Here is a 24193-nt window from a genome sequence, read left to right as displayed (position 1 = left end):
TAGGGTCTTTTAAAGGAAACAAGCACAAATGAATGCTTTTCTGATGACCAACTGGATGTCAAAGTTTAACCACTTTTGTATTTACCACTACATCACTGATTAAAATATTCAGTTGCTTTACCCATACATATTGGGTTTTGTAATCATTGTGTAACGCCAAGAGTAGAGCAATAATCATCAATACTCTCTCTCCTCCTCCTCATCTTCCTCCTCCTCCTTTCTCCTCCTCGCACACCGGTGGGCGTGGAGTTAGAAAACTTCCTTCTCATTCCTTCAAGCTCAGGACTTCACTGCAGACTACACATTCAAACAGTGAGGTCAGGTCAACAGGAAGAAGATGGTGAGTGAATATCAACTGTTGAATTATTTTTTATTTAAATGGCTATTTTACATTGCTCTCTGCCCACTGGGACCTTCCATTTACACAGGAATTCTTTATTGCAATGTCCTTTAACACTGTAACACTGATATCATGTATAACAACACTATTATATGATGTTTTTTTTCTAGACAACATACACTGATAAAGGTGAAAAGGTAGGTACCCTGAACATACATTTTGTCCTACTGAATAGCCAACAGAGGGGATTATGTGATGCTGCACTTATTAGGCAGATGGATGCTGAGTGGAAAATCACTGCACTGAAACCTGGTTAATTTGTTACTCTAACACAGTGTTTGTAAAAGCTACAGATTACTATCTTTGTTTTTCCTGTTAGACGTCCTTGCGTTCTAAGAATCCATCTGTCAGTGTTTCCAACACACTTATTAAACTGTTCTCTTTTTGTGTCTCAAGCATGAGCAGGGCCGCTTCCTCTGCTTTGACCACCTGACATTCTGGGTGGGAAACGCTAAACAGGTATGATGATCCATAACTACCGGCTGTCCTCTCCTCTCTTTTGGACACATTGTGTTTTTTTAGTTCCCTGACTTTCCTCAGAGATGGAGGGCTAGGCTGTACACTCTCAGCATGGCTATTGGTTCTCCAGAGGGGTGGGGGGCCTCGGCATGTGAAACCCCAGTCCACATCATCCTCCTACTTCAAGGCTAATTACAGCACAAACTGAGTCCAACCTCACTTTTGATCACCAGGAGGTGGCGCTATCACACAGTAAAAAGCCAGTCTGGGGCAATCTTGTCCAATTTCATCATAGTGTGGAAATGAAATGCACTTTATTTATTGATAAGTACAAAACAGGCTGTCTTCTGCTTCAACAGGCTGCATCATACTATTGTAACAAGCTGGGATTTGAGCCTTTGGCGTACCAGGGTCTGGAGACAGGCAGTCGAGATGTGGTGTCCCATGCAGTCAAACAAGGCAAGGTAAGGAATCCTCAGTGGCTTGAGCCCAGAATTACACACCATACCTCAGGAATTACATAATATAATAAGTTCATGTTCATGTTTGGCTCAAAATCTCTGGGTTTCTTGAGTAATGTGGATCTTAAAGCAAGTGAATTGGGAAATGAGTCAGTTAAAATGTAATGTTAACAACGGATGGTGATGGAAATGGCAACTTGTAAATGTTTTGGCCGTTGTCTTTCACAGATCGTTTATGTGTTCTCATCTGCCCTCAATCCTGGAAACAAAGGTATGACACTGACAGGAGCTGGTTTGTTTCTTTACACAACTCTTTCACATCACACATGAGGCGGAAATAATTGCAAAGAATGCTCAATGGAGTTTTTACTAAAATAAAACAGGGAAAATCAATTTGTAAAATGAGACACTTTCCAGGCATAGGAAAGGCATTAGTTTGGGACAGCAAGAAGAACAAAGAGCTGCTTGGGAAACCAGCCACTGGGTTTTATTCCTCATACCTGCATGTGATGAATTTATCCCTTATCATATTTTGTAACTGTGTTTAAATAATGTCTGTTCTCAGAGATGGGAGAACATTTGGTCAAGCATGGGGATGGTGTCAAGGATATTGCATTTACAGTGGAGGACTGTGACTTCCTAGTGCAGGTAATAATCCAGACTTAATTGTGTTGTCACTTTTGAAGTTGTTGTTACTTGCCGGTAATAAATGCCATTGGTGAGTTTTAACTGAAAGAATGCAATTATATTTTTTCCCGCTTCATAGAAAGCTCGAGAGCAAGGTGCAATTATTGTAAAGGAGCCCCACACACTGGAGGACAAGCATGGTAGAGTAAAGCTGGCTGTGCTACAGACGGTAAGGGGGAGTCGTTCATATTGATGCATGTGAACCTCTAATTTAGATAAAACTTTACTTAGACTGGAAAAGTTTTGCTCACAATTTGAATGCAGCTCATGATAAGATAATGTGGAAATGTACCAGGAAGTGTCAGGATGGTAGACTTATTTATGTTTGCTGCAGTATGGAGACACCACACACACATTTGTGGAGAGGACAGCATACAGTGGGCTGTTTCTTCCAGGCTTCCAGCCTCCTCTGTACCGAGACCCGTCCTTAGCCAAACTGTGAGTATGGAGCATTTACTGTGGCGTTGGTGTACTTGTAGAGAAGGATGAAATTTTTTTTTTATTTTAAACCATGCCAGTTTCAGACAGTGTTACAGCTAGGTATGTTTTTGTATGATTTTGCGTTCATCTTTCTTTGCAGGCCAAGTGGAAAGCTGAACTTCATCGATCATGTTGTGGGAAACCAACCTGACGATGAGATGGTTCCAGTGGTGGAATGGTAATGTGTTTCTGCATGAAGGTCTAGTTGTGCAACTTGCATTCCTCACACAATAAAAGCTTAGTGACATGCAATGTAGCATGTGTAATAACAACGTGGCTCAACAACATGGACTGCTCCTCATGCCCCTGGATACTGATGTGATTTGCAGGGGTAAATAAATGGGTGGATGGGGGGGCGGGTCACAGGGTGTCTGAGTATTACATAACTCCGCCTTTTTGGCATGAGTCAGGTACCACCATGACTTAGCAGTTTCCCTGGATTGTTTCCCCAGAGCTCCCCACATCTGGATCTTGTTTGCGCCCCATCGTATGAAAAGGAGGGGCGAGGCAGATCTGTGAATGAGCGAGGTCATTGGATGATCCTGGGATGAGGGGTGTAGCACAGATTGGGGGTTTTAATCTGAAAAGCTTGTGTGAAAGTCACATAGTAAAGCAATCCTGAGATTCCAGTCGTGCTGGGTGATGTCCAAGTCAAAAACACAAATACTGTTCAGTTGATTTAACCTATGGAAATACTACTGCTATGTAGGACAATTTGTGATGTTTGACTTGTCTCCATTATGGCTCTTGACCCCTGGTTCATGATATCACAGGTATCAGAAAAACCTTCTCTTTCACCGCTTCTGGTCGGTGGATGACAAGCAGCTGCAGACAGAGTTCAGTGCACTGCGCTCCATTGTGGTGGCAAACTATGAGGAGACTGTGAAGATGCCCATTAACGAGCCTGCCATCGGGAAGCGCAAGTCTCAAATCCAGGCATGTTCTTTTCAACAATGTTCACACTCACTTTAACAATGTTAAGCTTTGATACTTGGTATCAAAAAGTAACAGTAAGAAGTTTTGACCTGAGTAAGACCAAAGATATACAGGATTGATTAACTGTTATCAGTGTACTTACAGTCAAAAGCTGACAAATATTCAGGTTTATGGACTCTTAATCTGATATAATTAGTGGATACCTGAATGGATAATGGATAAATGAAAGGTATCCTGCCCTCTCATGTGTTCACCAACAGGAGTATGTGGAGTACTACGGAGGTCCAGGAGTCCAGCACATTGCCATGAACACATCAGATATCATCACTGCAGTAAGTCCACAGGATGCTCCACTTGGCATAGTAAGGCGCTGCATCCTAGATGTAGCAACAAGAACAATTCTCTGACCGTTCTCTTTATTGTAGATTCGTAACCTAAAGGAGCGTGGGATGGAGTTCATGTCTGTGCCAGACACTTACTACGAACAGCTGAGAGAGAAGCTGAAACTGTCAAAGCTCAAAATCTCAGAGGACATGGATGTTCTGCAGGTCAGAACTAATATTGTGTGAACCTGATGTTTTTATATTTAGTCATAGACAGCAACAGCATCTTTGTGTCCACATCCAATAGTAACCATGTCCAATGGTCCATGTGCAATGCTATGGAAGAGGATTGTCTGATTTATTAACTGATTATATACTGTATTTTCATAATCATTGTGGCACAGTAAAGTTCATTCTGTAACCACGGTGAGCACAAAAGCAGAATGTAAATAGAATATCTGGTGTGGTAAGTAGCACACAGGATGACAAACAACAAACATGGAGTCATTCATTCAGCTTCATGATCCTTTGCAGGAGAAATTCCTTGCAATACACAAATATCATCTTGTAATACCATTTCCTTCTCGTGTCCAGGAGCTGAGGATCTTGGTGGACTATGACGACAACGGCTATTTACTCCAGATCTTCACCAAGCCGGTCCAGGATCGCCCCACTGTGTTCTTGGAAGTCATTCAGAGACATAACCACCAGGTGAGGGAGCCACAGGATATTAAACATGTTTTACAGGAGAAAAGATCTAGTCTACTGGTGTCTTAATGTGGCAAAAAATCTGTTTTATGTAAAGGTTTCAATTAGCTATCTATAGCATAACTGGATGTATTATGCTTGTGTTTTTGTACGCAGGGCTTTGGTGCAGGAAATTTCAAGTCTCTTTTCGAAGCCATTGAGGCAGACCAGAACGCTAGAGGAAATTTGACTATCCTGACACCAAATGGAGTGTCGAAGAGCATGTGAATCCAGCATCATAACACATGTGCTTTTCCCCTCTAAGATGCCTCAGCAACTATCACTCTGAGCTCTATTATTTTATTCTGAAAGGACATTGTCTCTGGAGGGTCATGTTTACTTGTTACAGTATACGCAGCATACTAAGTCAATACTCTGATGATGTGAGACGCACAATAAAAATGCACAAAACATCAGTTTATTGATGCTAAAAAAACAAAATCCATGGTTATATTGTATTATTTGTTATTCCCTACTCCATTTTTTGTGACTTATATTGTTTACTTCAATTTAGCATTTATTCTAAGTGCATGTGTTAAAAAGTGCTGCATTGTACCTGTGTGTCTGTATGAAAGAGCAACTGTAATTTGTAATTTGTATCAGTTATCAAGAGGGGGACATATTCAACATTTATCAATAAAATCAACCATTTCTTTTCTCAATGTAAACAAGAAAAAAAAATGTAAAAAGCTTGACACAAGCAAAACATTATTTTAGCTCTCATAAACGAAAACATTTTACTATACATGTATGTATTCATTTGGACAATGAATTACTTGTTGAGGTCAATAGAAACTTACTATACATCATATTATCATTATCAAAATGCAGTTCCAGGTGCTTAGTCCCATCCCTGGTGTAAGTGATGTGTGGGTCAGTTTATTAAAGGTGTAATCCGTATTCACAGAGCAGCACCAGTCTCCATCCCTCCTCTGAAACTGGACTCCATGATATCATGAAGCAGTGCGTCTGTGAGCTCCTGTATGACCTGCAGACTGTTATTGACTGCTCTTGGAACAGTATTAAAATTGCTCTTCTTGCCACATCTCAAGTTTCTGCGTTTTTGTAGTAGAGTACTTCAAGCAAATGTCAGACTTACAGTGTCTCTTGACTGGGTATGAAAAACACAATCCGTAACAAAGGCATAAGCGGGGCTGGAGATGACGCACCGCATTAGCGGTTAGTTCAGGGAGCCTCGGCAGCTATCTGCTCCACACAAACAAGGGATCTTCTCATCTTCAATGGGAAACTTGTAGTCGTATGTGATCTCCTCATTGATGTGGATTGGCTGCCGGGAGTAGATGACAATCTTCTTCTGAGATTCCACAGTGATGATCTTTGCATAGCAGTTAGGCTGAAAGACAAAAAAAAGAGCCAAGTATGGAAAGTCTGTAACAAAACTGTAACTACAACAACATTCTTACAAAGGCTCATAATACATATTGACACATATGGTAGAAAAACAACGGGAAAGCAAGCACAGGGCAAGTGGACAGTGAAAGACATGTTATGAACAGTAGACTAGACAGCAGCCAGTACATCTTCAGGTCTTCAGGTTAATATTTTTAATGTTCTGTATTGCCTACCAGCTCTTACTCACATTGCAGCTGTGGTTGATGAACCTGGCTAAGTTCCCATATTTAGTGGCATCAATGATGGTATCCTGATCAACCCGGAACAAATAGCTACTCCCAATGCCCTTGTCCTCATAACGCTTCTCCCGCATGTCGGCAATGACCTGAGGAGGAAGAGAACAGATAAGCCCATTCATGGGAGATGTATATATCCAGTCTAGCAGTGACCATTTTTATAAAAAAAAAAAAACTTTATTTATCCAGGGAAGGTTTGCTTAGCACTTACACTCTTCATCAGCACCACCCTGCTCGCATTCATACAATTAAACACTTGGAAACTACCCAGTACAACCACAGGGTCCCACTGGGCCACAGGAGCAATTGGGGGACAAGCACCTTGCTCAAGAGCATCTCAGTGGTGATTGTTGGGGGTTTTTCACTCATTTTCCCCGCCCCATGTAAGATCTGCCATTCAGCATAAGTTTGTGTTTGTCTCACCTGTCTGATGGTCTGGCCCACATACTCAATCACCATCTCATCTGCTGCTATGGGCTCCATGGCAAACAGGCCCCAGTCATGGATGTGGCTTCGGCAGAAACGGATCCTCTTCTTGCGGAACTGAGGCATAAAGATATGAAGAGTTTAATTCCAAAATGAGACATGGGTCCAGGTGAAGAATTGCTCTTGGAGCACATCGCTATTTCAAACAAGCTTTACAGGTGCTCATGGGCCGGGAGGAACTGAATAGAAAACAAACAATGGGGAAAAAATACATCCTAATACAAAAACATAGTACACCTTGAGGAAGGCGTAGGTAGTACTTTCTATATCTATTTTTCCTCCAAATAAAGGCAATTTATATTGAACTGATAGCTGTGCCTGGACCTGGATTTATATACTTTGTTGACCAAAGGAAGATATTTTTTTCCATTGTTTTGTTTTCTATTCAAAACCATATGTGGTTTTGAAATATTGACCAGTGAACGTAAGGTAAAATTTATTTGATCTCATTATTTTGGAATGAAAGCTAATTTATTATTATCAGTGAATATCTTCACTCATAACTTGCCTTGAGCTGGTTGAACTTGACCAGGTCACTATCACAGCTGAAAGAGGACAGCAGGCGGCGCTGTTCAGACCTGAAGTCAGATCCAGCACGCAAAGAGGTCGGAGGCTGGGCTGGGATGCACTTTCCCTGCTGAAAAAACACAACCTTCATCCAGTCTGTTCATATCAAGCATTGCATATAATTAACTGGTCAGAGAGATCACCACATTTTGCCCCCTTAATACCTGAGGGCTGGTAGATGGAAGCTCTGTGGCCGGCCTTGTGTTGAGGTATTTCATTTTATCCTCCCTGCTGATTTTGTAGAAACCCTCGCTGCGGGCAGATCCAGTCATGTGGCTGTGCTGCCAGGAGTTGTGTTCCTCTTTCTTCTCTGTCAGGACTCCCGTCAGTGAGGAGGGGTTAAGGAGGTCATACACAGATTCATGACTGGCCCAATCTGGTAATACAACTGAATGTTGTGTATCTATCAAATTATGATTTATTCACTTCAAGCAGTAACCTTTTCCAGAGGTTTCTCAATGGCTGCACATTATTAACAAAGTCATGAAAATCATGACGGCTACATGAATTGCGTTTGCCCACATTTGAAGAGTTTCATTTCAAAATGAGATATCCACAATCTGAAAAATGTGACGTGACCACACTGTGACAAAATGACTGCTGGCATGAAACTAAAACTCGTTATTAAATATTACTGAAGCCCTCTCTTGAACCCTTTACTTACAACACCCCAGTTATGCAATGAACATCAGGTTGTTTTTTTGCCAAAATAAGTTAGGAAATGAAACTTCATTTGGGCATGACAGAACTGATTTATTCTAATTTAGATTTTTTTCTAAATTTATTGTGCAGACCTTTAATTATTGTCAAAAATATGACCTGAACCAAGAAACAACCTATAAGATAGTCATGCCCTCTGACCTTGTCATGCTCTCTTCATACATCATCACTGACTTAGCTGTGACTGTAAGTCTTCCTTGCTCTGATTTTAATTCATCACCTGTGTGTTTAAAAGGATATGAGGATGAGCTATCCACACGGTGTCACTGATCCAACCAAAACCATTATCCTGTTGTTGCAGCCTCTCATATGTAACCTGCAGCAGCCTTGTATCTTCTTCATCAAGGCCCTCCCTCCAAACACTGTGGAGGATTCTCATCTCCTCCCAGAGTGAGCGGCACCTGTGAGGCCGACTGGGGGAGGAGAGTGAAGCCGTGACTCTTTTTAGTGATCTCTGTCGTTGCCATTGTCGCATTTTCCTCCTCCTCATCTTCTGCCACCTCCATTGTTTTCTCCTCAATAAGCACTTCTCTGTCTCTCTCCTATTCTCCTCGTCCAGAAGGCCCGGCATATTCTCCAGCCCCTGCAGCGGCTTCATCCTCGCACCAGAACCGATCCGCACACTCTTCCCATCAGGAGTCTCTGCTGACGAGTCGGAGAGGCTGCAGGGAGAGGACAGTACGATGGGAGAGGCTCTGACGGACTCATCACACAAAAGGGGCGAGAAGGCATTTCTTCCCTGTGAGGCGGTCACCGTTCTTGTCTTCCTCCTGTGGACTACGGCTCTTCGGGGGAGGATAATGTCTCTTCCAGGCGTCTGTGGCGTCCTGATGTAGAGACTGTTGGACAGGGAAGGAACAGGGAGTGGGCTGCTGAGAGGTGGACTCCTCGCTGTGCTTCCCTCTGACAGAGTTATCTCTCTGCCTGGCGTGGCTGGAACTCTCCCAGACCTGTATGGAGTCCATCCACTCCTCTCCTCTGTGCCGGGGGTTTGGGGCATGTCCTGGTATGCTGCGTATGAAGCCTGGGGCTCAGAGGGAGACAGATCAGGCTCACTGCTTGTTGGAGACAGAGAGAGGAGTTCGTCCGTAGAGTCCTCACTCTCCAGTTGAGCCGCTACTCCCTTGCCAGGTGTGTGTGGTGGTTCCACCTCCTCCACAGCGGGGGGCGATGGTTTGGTCCTTATCAGCAGGTCAGGGTCACAGTCTACCAGGCAGCCAGTAGGAGTGAGGGGCCTCAGGTTTTCTATGCTCTCCAGAGACTCCACCCTCCATTCAGGACTCTGCATCTCCACATCAAAGTTGGGCTCCATTGTTACTAAATAAATCACATGAAAATATTATAAATCATCTGTTGCATTTTCATCATATCCTCAATCATTTTGCATCTAATACATCTTTTTCTAAATTATGAAGATAATTAAGGATGATCAAGTTATTAGAGAAATCTTTGAACATGATAATCTGACACTTACCCCCCAGAGTTAATATGTATGAAGCAGACCTAGGTCAAATAATATTTGGAAATACTTTCCATGGTTTATTTTATAGAAGAAAGTTGAAACAATCACAGGAAAGTACTTGAAAGTAAATTTAGCATATTTTTCTTTGATTGACACCTTAGCTGACACTATCTGACCTGTCCTGATGCTGTGAATTATTTCCAACTCCTGGGATACAGCACACCTGGAAGTCCTATAGTTGATGAGGGCTGGAGGTCCTGGTCCTGGTGTTCGCTGGTTCGGAACTCCATCATAGCATCCAGATCACGGGGGTCATGTTGACAAGATGTGTACCAGTCCTCCTCTGGTTCTTCACTATGAGCCCCCTCTGACCAGTCCTGCAGGCCGAGCTCCAGCTCCAGCTGAGCTCCGGGGGTGAGGGGGGCTGAGGGGGTGACGGGGGACTCGATCTCCATCGACTCCTCGTCTGACGATATCACTACACACTCCACACTTCTGGCCTCCTTGCCATCGTCCGTGTCTTCCTCCTCTTCAGAACTGAGGTCAGAGTAGGACGAGTCGGTAGTGTCTGAGGAGTAGGAGTCAGACGAGTCGAAGTCTGAAGAGCATTCGCTTTCTTCTAAGGAGCTGGTCTCTGAAAGACTCACTTCAATTGAAAACAAAAGAACATGTCAAATTTACTCATAGCTAAGTGTTTATTACATTATTTACATAGCTCACAGTTACAACACTAGAATTGTCTGATCTTTTAACATACCGTTATCTGAGAACTGCACTCCATCAGTAGGTCTGCAGATGATGCCACCGTCACCCTTGGTGTGTTTTTGTACTGCCTCCTCTTCCTCCTCATGATCATCATCATCATCATTATCACCATCATCATGATCACCTATGTCACACTAATCAAAGTAATAGAGTGACCAGTTACACTATGCAATATGTTATACTTTATTTAATCCAGAATTTATTTGGCCATATAAATATTATTATATATTTACATAGATTGTGAAAGAACTTGACTTGTATGTGGGAAATCAACTTTTTAGTTTTTTTTGTAACCCATCATAACCCATCATGAGTTACATACTGTACATCTGAAAGTAAACATTTTTTAATTTTCATTAGATTAGATTTTTAGTTTTCACATATTATTAGTTCTTGGATCAAGACCACAGTTAATGAAGTTTTCGGTAACACTTTACTTTAAAAATAAAATCAACCTGCTTATTAACCGATGGAAAAGTATTAAAGTAGTAAACAATATTACCGTGTAGGTGCTTGATGAAAATCTCCCTAATCCATAATGTTCTTACAACGGTGTAACACACCATTCAAATGACTTCACTTAAATGGTGTTGTTACACTGATTTAATTCTGAATTGGGGCATTATTAGTAATTCTACTATTAGCCAACTTTTCATGCAAAATCCCTATTTACCTGGACTTTAGGAGCATCATCAACTGGCACAGTATTCTCCTCTTTGCCTAATATAATTTCTTCGTCTCTCAGTGTGTTGTCCTCTTCTTCCTCTTCACCAGCATCACTGTCAAGCTCAAGCGGTCTTGCATGCCTGCGTTTCAGAGATGGACAGCCAGCTCCAACTGGTTTAGCTCTTTCAGATGTAGGTCTCGCAAATTCATCCCCCGGTTTCACTTCTAAAGCCACATGGAAAGACAGTAACACATTTGAGTAAGCTAGTCTACAGCAGATGATCAGTGAGGGTCATATAAATACAGGCTAACTGAATAAAAAGCACTTACCAGAATTTTTAAGATGACTCTCATTGTCATGAGCAGAAGACGACACATTATCTAACTCTTCTGATGTAGTAGGATCATGGACTCTTTTCCTTTTTACCTGCATAACAAGGTTAGCGAACATTATGTGAAGTTATGGCATAATTCAAAAGCCAAATTCTGCTATGAAGCCGAATGGTTTTAGTGCTACCTTGAAGGAAGGCAGTTGAATTTTTTTGCGCTGGCCAATGATGTGACTGAGGGGATTTATTGGTTTGGTCCTCTCTTCCACTGTTTCCGCCCCAGATTTCAAAGGAGCCACAGCAAACTTAGGAATGAAACAACACCACAATAGCAATAATACTGAACCTACTGGTTTCAAAAGTGCATTGTCATTGAAGAATGGCAAAGAACACAGAACAGTTCATTTACTCAACCAATCAATCATGTATGTACGTATGTATTTTACAGTATTTGCCATTACAGGGATACTGCTATGACAGTCTGGTGAACTTACCTTTGCTTTCCTCTCCTGACAGTCCCACCACTCCTCAAATGCCTTGAAAGCAACCCCCTCAATCATTCTACGTGTAATGTCCTTTTTAATGATTGACTTCAGTTCCTCCATGATAACTCCCAAAACCTTTTCCACTGTGACCTTATGAGGGTTTTCCCTCACAGGCTCGTACCCCGGTGGTGGCACAAAGGGGTTGAACCTGGGAAAAGGTAAACTGGGCCAGGGTAGCCCACAGAATGATAAGGGTGCACTGCCATGCCTTGGGGGATTTCCCTTGTCCAAATGCTCAGCAGGTTTCATGTGTACAGGGTAGGGGTGCACAGGGTGTGCAACAGAGGGCGGGGCTATCAAAGGTGGAGGGGGCCCAAGCAAAACGGGAGGGCGGGGAATAGGAGGAGGTGGCACGGGGATGCCGGTGTGATGGCCTGGAGGCGGGATCCAGCCTGGAGGCGGAAAGGGAATAGTGCCGTTTGGCAGGCGAACTGGGAAAGGTGGAATAGAGGGGGGAACGGAAGGGATGGGGAAAAGGAAAGGGGTGACTGGCGGGTGAGAGTGTCTAGACGAGGTGGCAGGGGGAGGCTTGGAGGAAAGGCGTTGAGTGGTGAGACTGCAAGAGGAAAAGGGAGGAGGCTGAGGCAGGGAGGAGAGCTCTTTGCTGGGTACAGACTGTTTGTTATTAGAGCGCTCCTTGTCCTCATTTGGTGCATGAAGTTCCTGTGGGTAAGACAGAAAAAAATCATGACTGATTCATGAATGAAGCACAGCAGCATATAATGACAACTAGAAGTCCTTACCCGTATCCATTAACTTAAATACTGTTAAATAGATTTTAGAAAGTACTATCATTATATCAGTATTATGTATTTGCGTAGAAGATATGTCAGGGTTCTATTTATATTACCTGGAGATATAACAATGACTGGAGCCTTTTTGCATCTTTGTCTGAGGGAGTCTTGTTTGCATTAGCCCTTCTTTCTATTTGTGTGAGATGAGAGTAAGTGGGAGACTGGGAGTTTCTCAAAAGGGAGGCAACAGCTTGGATAGTCTCATCCTCTTCATTGTCAGTGAGGGGTGTTGGACTGACATCCTCTAGAGCATTGTGGGAGGGTTGTGGGCTGGTTGTGGGGGACCTGCAAAGAGCTGGAGTGCAATCAAGTGAGTAATCTGAGGCAGGAGAGTATTTAGCTAAGCAAGGTGAAGTGGGGCTGTCCTGAGTTTCTACAGCAGCCTCCAAAGCCCCTCCATCAAAGTACGAGGCGTCGGAGCTCTGGCTCTTTTTCAGCAACATTTCAATGCGGGAGTCCAAGCTGTCCGTCTCTGGATGGGGGCTTCCAGGAGATGCGTTAACAGCAGTCAGGGACGACTCTGTTACGCACGCATGGTAGTCAGGTGGGGAGGATGCTGCTGCCTGCCTCTCATCTATGACATTAATGCTTAAGATGCTGAGAGAGTTGCAGTTCAGAGGTAAAGCCTTAGAGGTGGAAGAGACCACCTCCCTGGACTCGTGACCAGGCAGGGCGAGGTGAAAGGAAGGCTCTGTACTGTTGTGAGCAGAGGATTGTGCATTCTGACCCCACAAGGCAGGCTGCTGGTTGTTACCTGTGGCTTGTATTTGGGCAGGGAGGGGGAACAGCGGCTGGAAATGCTTAAAAATGGAGTTGAAGTCTGAGCTTTTGCGGGATCTCCCATGATACCTTACAGGTTTGCGATAGCAGACCTCTCGTCTTAGTGGTTTGTGAACACTGTAGGCGGAGGGCTCCCCCTGGAGGACTGGAGTCGCCTGAAGACTGGAGTAGCAAGAGTCCTGGGAGAGGGGAGTTCCAGACAGGTAAGGAGTATGGGGGGTTCCCTGAGAACATGGCGTCAGCCCAAAGCTGCAGGGCGTATCCTGCCAAATACTGGAGTAGGCTGTGTCCAGAGAGAGAGGTGTAGCGATGCTGGTGGGGCTGGAGACGCTCCCCTGCCTCTGGGTGGATGTGCTGCCCTGGAGGAGGTGGACAATGGTTCAGATCAACCAGATGAGAGAACATGAGATTTATTGAGAAAGCTTAATCTTACAAATACTTATTAACTTAACAGCTGGTCTGGTCTGGTATGATAATTATCATAGCAATAAGTTACTTCAGTGTTCAAACTGTAAAAAGCAGCTTTAAGAAATCTTAAACAGCTACAGCAAATTACCGGCAAATTGTCAATAAGGCTTTGAAGAGTTTGTTCATTGCTGCCCACTGGCAATGTCCAAGGGGTATAGAGCCCACTTAACAGGAGCTGGAGATATCGCGTCCTGTTTTCACCTGCAGAGGGTTGCATGTTATGGTAAATCAAAGGTAATCATAAGTAAGGCTGACAACAACTAATACCAATTCATGAAAATTAATATTAAAGTGTTCCTATCAAGAGTGTGCCTGTCTTACCTTTTGGATCAATTTCCACATGAATAATGTTCCCCATCACTGAAGTCTGATGGAGGTGCTGAACAGCGTCTTTTGCAGCCTTGACAGAGTCAAAAATCACTCTGGCAATTCCTAAATGCTTCTTGTTCTTGGGATTGTAAAATATTTCTACTTCTTCAGTGTACCCATATTTCTTGCACATGTCAGTCAGGAAGCCCTCCCTTACATTGTCATTCAACCTGGAAAATGTCACTTCTTTGGGAGGAATAGGGCCAACGTAACTTTGATCAATCTGGAATGAAATACAGGTAAACAAATGATACTAATACTAATAATAGTAATATTAATAATAACACTAATAATACTAATACTACTAATACTAATAACACTTGTAATACTACTACAACGTATCATCATCATTGTCATTATTATTATTATTATTATTATTATTATTATTATTATTATTATTATTATCATAGTGACCATAATCATGGTTAAATTCCACACCTTAAATTTAGGAACCAAAAGGTCAGTCCTATCACATTTGCTCCACAGGCGACAGATGCGGGGATCTCTGACTGTACCCACAGGAAACACTCCTAAGTCCTCAACCTGAGGTGAACAGCAAGTATTATTTTAATGGAAAACATCCATGCCCGTGGGAATAGTATACCACCATATGGTAGAACTTGTTAATATTATCTGTTTAAGACTGGAAGGTCTGTGAAGCAACAATAAATTGACTTGAAAAATGCTCACGGGTATGTTGAAATGCTGTCCATCATAACGGTACACTTTGTAGAGTCCATTTGTCAACGAAGGGTCTATAATCAACTTGCAACTTCTCCAATACTGGGGCGCTGTCTCTCTCTCGGTAGTTTGTTGTTGTTGTTCGCTTTCCATTACATTCACCAAAACCTGAAGATATAACAAATACACGCTGATAATCTAATCATCTTCACCAGGATTAATCTACCTGCTAGCTTGTTATATAGCCGTTGGTCCTCCATTGTAGGTTAACACGCCCCGACAGGTGATGGAGAGCATCACCTGTATCCTTCTCTTCTAAAAGATAACACCGCGTATTTAAGGCTGTAAAATAAAACATAAATAACCACAATAAATTTTAACAAAGACATATTTTTTATCTCACTTACCTGCACCAAAATGTCATCCTTTAATGGACCTACATTGTGCACCTGTTGACGTTGTGATTTTCGGTGTTTACAGAAGGTCGTCCAGGTTTGTTTATGGATCCTTCCGCCAAGTGAGGGTGACGAAATACAGATCCTTCGGTGAGATTGAGAAAAACAAAATGGGGGGTTAAGAGGTGACAGCATCGACAGGAATTTAATGTTGATTTTTATGCACCCTAATAATACGTTTGTTGGTAAGCAATCTAATAAAAATAGGGTCTATTGAAAATTCACAAAAATATTCCTTGAGACTTGAAGTGCGTCTGATCCTCTGAAAATGTATTATAGAAAAACTATAGTTATTTTTCGCTGCACTGAATAGTGAAATTTGCTGTTAAATTCCTAATTCATAGCCCCGTCACAATAATAATAATAATTCTCAAATGAAATGATCATATATATTACCATATAGGCTACATACTGTTAATGGCTGTGGAATTTTTTTTTTTTTGGTTTGTTTTTTTCCATAGATTACAACAAAGAGCTGTGTTCAAGTTAGGATTGTTTTCCATCTGCAAACGCTAAAAAGACTTACATTTGGTGCTGAACCTTTAGGTCTATTTAAAGCAAATATAATTTTAGGCTACCTGCATTGGGATTTTAATTCAAGGCATACATGTGTCCATTAGGTGTCGCAATACTGCTTGAGCATCTTTAATTAGACTATAACGATAGCCCTGTTCCATTTGGGAAATAATTACAGTCCTTACTGAGAATCAAAACAGCACATCAATTTGCATTGTAAATGAAAATGAAATAAAAAGCTCTCTAATTGAGTTTTTTCAAATTCAGTTATAATGACTGGGATTACATTTCATTCATTCCATAGTAATGATAGAGAGCTGTAGATGATGACAATCATTTTTGTGGCTGTCTAAATAGCTGAGCTGCCCAGGTAGGAGGTGGGACGTCCTATTAGGAGAAGGCGGGACTATCAACAGGTTTAAAGGGTGTGGGTACTCCTGTTTCCTAATAAGCATTTCCAAACCTCTCATCTGGTCATGCAGCCTCCTCCATCATGTTGTTTATGAAGTGGAGGTGGAGGGAAGTCCATCTCTGTTCTGCCATCTGTATAATGTAAGTAACTTTACCTTCCTGCAGCGCTACAGGGTTTCTACTGCAGTCCGCAGCCTCTGTTTATCTCTGGTTTATCTCCACACAGTCTGCTGGGGCTTGCAGTAAGTGGAGGCATCCTTCCCCATCTGTCTCTCCAGAAAACATGACCCAGAAAGGATCAGGGGAAAGCAAAGGATATGCCAGGCAGCAAGAGGAATTCAAGGTTGTTATTGTAGGAGACAGAGGTTGTGGCAAAACCTCGCTCCTCACGGTTTACACTAAAGGAGACTTTCCAGAGGTAAGGCAACACAGTTCATTAAACTTGGCTATTGTGTTTTCAGCATTTTCATCTCAATGTTTGAATTAAAACATGATAGAAACTCCCTTTTAACATGGAAGAAAATAGGCCAAGATGTTTTTAATTCAAATGAACATGTGCAGTAAAGTATAGAGAGACAAAAAGGGGTTTTCTTTCAGGAACATGTCCCGTCGGTGTTTGAGAAGAGTGTTGCCAGTGTGAGGTACAGAGGGCAACAGTTTGGCCTAAATCTCTATGATACTGCAGGTAAAGCTTGTCTCTATACACACTTTTGAAAACACCTTGCTAAACAGGTATCCCAGGTCGGTGGTGGGTGTGTCATGTCGTTCCTCAAAAGCATCACAGCACCACAGGCCCACAGGCCCTTTAAGTCTTTGGTCCCTCTGAAAGTCAAAAGTATTGTTCACAAAGGCAATAATTTATAATTGTAACTTCTTAATTACATTTGTTCCCTAACTCAGCATTACTCACACCTTCCGTAAGACTACCTGCACCGAACCAAATGAAAGTGCATGGTTTTTAAATGTGGCTGAATCATACATTTTGTTTTATTTTGATTTATTATGGAGCGTTGGATTTGTGAATTTAGTAAAGGTGGAGTTTGGCAGTCAGGATGCTGGTATTGACAGCGGTGGACTTTGTGATTTCAAATGCAGGAATTGATGTTGTTAATGTCAGGTCAAGAGGATTATGATCGGCTGCGGCCTCTCTCCTACCAGAATGCCAACGCGGTGCTGATCTGCTACGATGTCATGTGTCCTTCGAGCTTTGATAATGTCTTCATAAAGGTATTCCTCTGTTGTGCCAGTAGTGTCTGTTCCTGTAGGGAACACTGATATCAGGATTGGGGCAAATTCACTTTCAACTCACTTACTTCAAATTGAAACTGCCATTTAGTAGCTGAAGACTTCATTCTCACTTATTTCATTACAGATTGGATGACATTTTTTTCACTTTACAAATATGAGAAAACACACTTCCTCAGTTGACTGAGCAGAGAATACATTGACCCCCACTCTGACTTATGCAATATCATGTTGTGTTTTGTGCTGCTCATTAATATTACAATGTAAATGTGTTTAATATCTCTTAGTGGTACCCTGAGGTGCAGCATTTCTGCCAAGGGGTGCCCATCATCCTCGTAGGGTGCAAGGCAGACCTACGGAAAGACAAGATCTTGACCAAGAAACTCTGGTCCTCAGGCCAGAACCAGGTCACATATATCCAGGTATCAGGCCTACTGAACTCTTCTGGGTCCAATTTAGAAACACGGCAACTGTAGTGACTGATTGACCGGGTGGCCGGATTGAGATTAGCCATGCACTGTTTCCACTGTTCACTGCTGATACCCATTCGTTGTACTAAGCTATCGCCCTATACAGACTACCAACATGATTGCATTTTAGCATTGGGGAAATTCTCTGACACAATATCTTATTTGAGCCTGGTATCAGCTATGTACCAGACAGTATGTGTGCACTCATACTTGGGAGTGGGACCTGTGTTACAGCACATTAGCACATTCATAATGCACAACTAAATGACATTTTTACCAACTATATGAAGTACTTCTTGCAAACGTGTGTTGTAACTTTCCTGTCCTGGCAGGGAGAAGAGGGCAGACAGAAAATCAATGCTGAGCTGTATATAGAGTGCTCTGCCAAGTTAAGGGAGAATGTGGAGGACATATTCAGAGAAGCTACCAAACGAGCCCTGGCTGCAACAAGAACAAGAACATCTGAAGAAGTCAGAGAGAGGAGGAGTTTCTGTGTCCTCTTCTGATGCCTGACCATGGGCCTTACTGGCTACTGACTGACACTACGCTCAAACTTTCAAATGTGCTCCATGTTTTTTGCTGCTACAGCCTGACACATTTCCTGTGTGGTTTTCCTTCTGACTTCCTTAACAATTTGAAAGAGTCCATCATAAATGCATTTGTATGACACTAGTGTTTTGTAATAATAATAATAAAAAAATGAAAATCACAATTCATCCAAAAGATGTGTTTATTCACCAAACTGGCAACATAAATCCTGCTTAATCTTAGTGGGTCAAAAAGTTGCAACTTATTGACCTGCTAAAAGAACACAGATAAGCAAACAAATTGCAACACCATCAAACATGTAAACACTTCATGTAATACAAGATTGAAAACCTGCTTAAAAGGCGTGTGTTCACACAAGCAGTGAAACTTCTATATATAATTTACACTGGGTAAAATATATAAACCGCACACAGAACAAAGGAACATGTCACTGTTTCCCTTGATCTGTCAATATCATATTATCATATTGTCTGGCCTGACAAAATATCAAAAATCACCAAGGAAAGCAGTGGCTCCAACACTTTCATGATGTCCTTTGCATTATATAACTTAGATTTCATTAAAAAGTGAATAATCTTTGACATAAAACAGCACAAGTGAGCCAGAAATTGCTGAAAAGGTGTGTGCATTCAACGTTCAGTGACTGTAGTTGTTTGCATCAGTAACTATCTTCATTTCACCCCCTTTGAAAGTCTCCAAGAAGCAGCATCTTGTATGTTTACATACATAAACAACCAGTGCTTTGGAGAGGTGTAACAGGCATTTTGGAGATGGAAACTTAATAAACAACAGTCTGCAAGGTGGAAAAATATTGGTCTTCTACAGCTCCTCCTTCTCCGCTTTATGTAACAGTTACAGTTATGATAAACTACTTTGTACCAGTTTGAATGACACATCACCATGAGAGTATATAAGCTGTGTGCACGTTTCCTCATTTCAGCCTGTTCTCCCTCAATTCTCAAATAAAGCTTTTGTACCAACTGACAGACTTCTGAAGTGGTTATTTTTCCACAACTCCATTACACTGAGGGCCTTGAAACAAAATGGGGAACTGCATGGTGAAACCACGCTGAAGCAAGTCCACAATGTGCCACAGGACAATCACAAAAAGATCACACTGTATAATCCACACTAACATCATCTATAAACATACAGGATGCATAAACATGCTCAAGCTTGTGATCTACAAAAAGTAAAAAAGTAACAAACTTCAAAACATTTCCAAGAAATGCATGCTTTGGAATACATTTTCACCAATACTTCTTTCATCAAAACCAGTAATCAGATTCATGGGTTGCAGTATATTCTTGAGTTGGAAGAGCAATGCTAAACCAAGCAAATGTCTCCACACAGTTTTACATGAGACAGATTGAATGAGAGGATGAGTTCTCTGAAAGTAGAAAAAGTCTTAGTCACAGACTCCCTCATCATGCTCAACATGCAGTCCTTTGTAACTCAGTTTGATTCCCACTGAACCCATGCAATGAAAATGTTTGCACTCACTACAGTAAGGCACTTTGGATTAAAGCACTTCCTGACCAGCATTTATTTTTAAGATGTTGCCTCAAACAGTAGATAGGAGAAAAATACTGCTGGCTGTTAACATACACATATGTTGTTTGTTTCCTTGTACAGCATTATTGTCCTACTAGAGCACTAAATTCTGAGTAACTGAAAATATGAATCTACTGTATATCATATGCCTTGAGGACAGATTTCATACAGTCTGTTAGAGCTCCTCAGATACGGGGGTCATGCAAACAGTAAAATGTAAACTGTTCAGCGAACTGAAAAATCTTGAATACTGGCCTTCTGGGTAAGGGAAAGGAAAAGGGCATTTTAACTATGAGATTACAAACACAAACATTTCACACAACCTGAAATAATGGCTAATTACGGTTACAGAGGCTAACAACAAAGCCAATATAAAAACCTATTACAATTTCAAAGCAACCTTCCCAGTCCAGTGAGTTTGGGTATCTGTGTATCAAATAGACTAGAGTTGTACTGTGGCCTGATATATTTTCAAAAAGGAACCAACTCCTTCCATAATTTTGGTATTCAAGCTGCCAAAGACAAAGTTTCAAAGCACCCAGGTCAGACAGCGACCCTAATGTAACTGATTCAGTCACACAACTCGTGGACTGAATATGAGCATTTTTATAAAGAATAAAGAAAATATAGATTGTATTTTGGCATCAAGGCTGTTTCGTTTCACTCCCTGCCACGTGTAATTTAAAGCCGGCCAAAAGCGAGAGCAGGGAGAGATCAATGCAACCCCCACATGGGGAACCATGAAGCACCAGATCCCACAGGTGGATGCTGGGGTGGTGGCAGGGTGACAAATGCAGAGGCAACAGCAACAGCAGCAGAGAATGAGAAGTGAGTTTAACAGTTTAAAAAGACTGCACAATTTGTGATGGCAGTACGCAACCTCAACTGACACACCAGCTGATCAATCGAGAGCAGCGCCACTTAAGTTGTCTGCCTGAACTAGCTTCACAAGCTTGGCTTAATTCAAATGTACATCAGCATGAAGTGCTGCGCTGGCTAAGACTCACTAGAAAGGAGTAAAGTCATTTTTACACCTTTTATGAACTGACAGTGTTTTAATCGGTGTGGATCTTCCTCAGGTCAACATTTTGACCTATGAACAGAGTTTCTAGAGTGGGAGATGAGGCTTTCCTTCCACGGGTGTTTTCAGTTCAACAATAACATAATACTTTGGCAAAATGTGTTAGTAAGAGCAAATAATTTATCAACTATGCCCACTTACATGATGGCATAAGTAGCACTCTCCTTTAAAACTCCAATGGTACCTGAAAGTGACCCACTGCTGATACTGTTGCTTATTGCTTATTCTAAATTTAAACTCAGCTTGCAAGTAAAGCTGTTTAACTGTACTGTGCATCTGGGTCATGTGTACTATGCAGGTAGCTATTTACTTCCATAAATACGCATAACAAATTGCCACCAGTCAGATTTCTATGACATTGCACACAAGTGCCTGTCAGGTTTGAAGAGGTTCCGGCTTTGGCCTTACAGTAAAAATATTCTTATGTTGATAAACAAGCCACTGAAACGTTACCGCCCAGACTGGGGGCAAAGGCTTTACCTTGACAAGAGTCAAGCTAAAACTATTTCCATAATACATAAAGTGCGGAAGACAATGAACATGCAGTCTCCAAATTGTGGATCGAGTCAAAATGTGTAACGTATGACGAAAGAAACTTGCAATTAAACTAAAAGCGTTTCAGCGCAGTTCATAACCTATTCAAACAAACTTTTACCAGAGGTTTCACAATAAAACTACTGCTGAGAGTCCACCGCTCTGTCTCAGTACAATCAGGGGAAATGGACGGAGGCCTGCAGGTCGTCGTTCTCAGCCCTGTGGTCCAGCTGGTTCTGCAGCCGAATAACCTGCTCCAGCTCCCGGATCTGCCGGTCCGTTTTGTGACTGACGAGCGTACGGTAGAAGTGAACGGCAAACACGATGAATACGAGTCCGAACGGCACCATGATGGAGGTGGACGCGATGGCCGCTGCCTCGCCAGAACTGATGGTGTTGTTTCCCAGGTGGTTGGGGCCTTTGAGGGGTAAGAACTTGACCCAGCACAAGAGCACCACCTCAGTCAGGAAAAGGAGGGTGCCGATGACTGTGGAAAAAGCCCAAGCCAGCTCTATGTGGCGGTGCATGCGCTCATGGGGAGATTCGTTCACAGAGTTGAGATTGTGAACGTTGCTGACGGCCTCCAGATTAGGCAGGATACAGGTGCTGATCATCAGGGCGAAGAGGTGTACTGCAACCAGAATCGTGGTGCAGGCACTAAAGGCTATGAGCAGTCCTGGGGGATAGTCATGATCTTCCTCCAGTTGTACCTCCACCATGGCAACCTGAGAAAAACAAAACAAGAAAACTGTTAATATTTGCAACGGGCTCTATAACCCTACTGTTAAAAGGAAGGGAGTGCCTAACATTCATTTGAAAATGCAGAAAACTACAGCACATTCACAACTACTAACGCCTTAAGAAAGCTTATGAAGATTAACCTAAGTGTTTTTGTGGTTTTACTTCCATGGCAAAAATGATTTTGTAAAACCAGCTCTCACTCTTTCTTAAAAGGTGCATAGTTCATTTTGAAATGAGCAAGATGTAATCTCTTTTAATTTAAACCTGTATCCCTTTTACACCAGACTGCATCAACAACATAATTAGCATGACTGTTGTATATCTCTAAGTCTCCTAATGCAGTGACTCCCACAGGGGGATCAGGGGACACCCAAGGGTCCTTGAGGGGATTTCAGGGGGTCCCCCAGCAAAATGAGGAATAGTTTAATTTCACTACAGGTGCACTCAGAGAATGTTTAAGAATGACTATATCGATTACAGTCTTCACTCTTACTGTTAGTATCTCCCCACCTACCTAACCTTATCAAAAAGGGGTTGGTGGTCTAATGTGTATATCTGGGGGACCTTGCTATGAAAAAGTTTAGGAAACCCTGTCTTATCGCGCTGACTGGTGAGTGATAATGAGATGTACTTGAGAGGATCAATCTGCGTCACAAACTGATATCCGGTTTAAGTCGACGGCGTTATTGAGTGTGCATTCATGCGGTTGTCGGTAACGGGGCGTAATTGTAACTCTAACTGTACCGGGATCAGTGAAGTCAAAGCCAACTTACCATTGCGAATCCCGATAAAAGAGCTGAGGTGCGACTGGTGGCTTTTAATTTGGCTCGGCTCAAGTACAGTTTTCTCCATGACAGAGCCTGCAAGGAGTGCTCGTTCAAACTCATTCCGAAAGCTGCTCTACCAAGTTTTAAAAAAAATATAAATACAGTTTTTAACCTGGCCGGTTCCCAGAACAATATTCGATTAAGTAGATGTAGATTAACACCGCACGTCGGGTATGAGGTTTTAGTGCGGTGTAGCATGTAATAAACACAAGATATGAGAATCAAACTATGGCAAAACTTTCCTGCAACAGCTGACTGTCAGAGCCTATCAGGAAACACAAGATACCCACAATCCAATGCTCCGCTCAGACACAGTAGTAGCAGTTCGCCTCCTCGAGCCAGCAACCCAGATTCGATACGTTCTCTCTTGTATGGAGTGAACGGCACGCCAAATCCAATTCAAAACTCTCGCAATTTTAGCAATACTTTGCTTATTGGCAAACTTGTACACTTAGAAGTACTTCGTTGAGATATTTTGCAAATCATTAGGCTCTTCTGGTAAACTCGGCATACATTTAATCCACCAAGCAGCACGATATTTCAGTTAATTCAACTTTTAGTACTTCACACGGCTCGCTAGCGCCCTCCACGGTGTATTTGGGTGGGCGACGATTGTGGGAGTAACAGGCGAAACAGGTATAGATACAACTTTATTGAATGAAATAAAATGTTGCTTGGTCTATTGGACGTATGCCGACTTGAAGAGTGGTTCCCAACGACGTGTAAAAGGTCTTTAGCCATGTGCTTTTCTGAAAAGCAAGGAAATAAGTGCATACAAGCTATAGGCTTACAGCCAAGAATTTGACATGCTTGGTAGTGTTGGGTGCATGACTTCCTTTTCCAAAAACAGCTGCAGTAAACCTTAAATACATTTTAGAAGGATCGTGTACGATTATCACAGTAAAATTATAAGGCCCTAGGAAATAATAGGATATATAAAACATATATTTATGTATTTAGTTCTTATACTTTCTTGTAGTGTTGTTTTTTTCTTTTTCGTGCAGTATAGATAGATAAATAGATATCAATAGCCCTA

At 42.1% G+C, this 24193-nt stretch overlaps 4 protein-coding genes across 4 annotated transcripts; 2 read left to right on the top strand and 2 right to left on the bottom strand.

Annotated features, from left to right (window-relative positions):
- The first annotated feature begins 279 nt into the window (after positions 1-279).
- On the top strand, positions 280-5528 carry LOC139919699 (4-hydroxyphenylpyruvate dioxygenase-like). The gene is made up of 14 exons (XM_071909505.2): positions 280-340; positions 511-537; positions 797-859; positions 1219-1323; positions 1549-1591; positions 1886-1968; positions 2087-2176; positions 2342-2445; positions 2588-2665; positions 3261-3423; positions 3684-3755; positions 3849-3971; positions 4341-4457; positions 4611-5528. The coding sequence occupies exons 1-14, from the start codon at positions 338-340 to the stop codon at positions 4719-4721; spliced, it is 1182 nt and encodes a 393-aa protein (XP_071765606.1). The 5' UTR covers positions 280-337; the 3' UTR covers positions 4722-5528.
- A 145-nt stretch (positions 5529-5673) lies between these two features.
- LOC139919714 (histone-lysine N-methyltransferase SETD1B-A-like) lies at positions 5674-14927 on the bottom strand. The gene is made up of 14 exons (XM_071909528.2): positions 14784-14927; positions 14532-14636; positions 14046-14316; positions 13814-13925; positions 12854-13631; positions 11607-12345; positions 9601-10023; positions 8443-9232; positions 8156-8328; positions 7360-7523; positions 7137-7262; positions 6566-6685; positions 6094-6231; positions 5674-5847 (listed from the first exon to the last, which is right to left on the bottom strand). Exons 1-14 carry the CDS (start codon positions 14925-14927, stop codon positions 5674-5676), a joined length of 4257 nt encoding a protein of 1418 aa, XP_071765629.2.
- A 1282-nt stretch (positions 14928-16209) lies between these two features.
- On the top strand, positions 16210-18778 carry LOC139919704 (rho-related GTP-binding protein RhoF-like). Its single transcript, XM_071909515.2, has 6 exons — positions 16210-16297; positions 16383-16574; positions 16754-16841; positions 17274-17383; positions 17689-17823; positions 18204-18778. Exons 2-6 carry the CDS (start codon positions 16440-16442, stop codon positions 18375-18377), a joined length of 642 nt encoding a protein of 213 aa, XP_071765616.1. The 5' UTR covers positions 16210-16297; positions 16383-16439; the 3' UTR covers positions 18378-18778.
- Positions 18779-21181: 2403 nt separating this feature from the next.
- Positions 21182-23416, bottom strand: orai1a (ORAI calcium release-activated calcium modulator 1a). Its single transcript, XM_071909516.2, has 2 exons — positions 23104-23416; positions 21182-22314 (listed from the first exon to the last, which is right to left on the bottom strand). The coding sequence occupies exons 1-2, from the start codon at positions 23353-23355 to the stop codon at positions 21766-21768; spliced, it is 801 nt and encodes a 266-aa protein (XP_071765617.2). The 5' UTR covers positions 23356-23416; the 3' UTR covers positions 21182-21765.
- Positions 23417-24193: the final 777 nt, after the last annotated feature.

This window comes from Centroberyx gerrardi, chromosome 8, assembly GCF_048128805.1.
Source record: "Centroberyx gerrardi isolate f3 chromosome 8, fCenGer3.hap1.cur.20231027, whole genome shotgun sequence".
In the NCBI taxonomy this organism is placed as follows: Eukaryota; Metazoa; Chordata; class Actinopteri; order Beryciformes; family Berycidae; genus Centroberyx; species Centroberyx gerrardi.
Note: the sequence above shows the minus strand (reverse complement) of the source record. Positions and strands in the feature narration are given on the sequence as shown.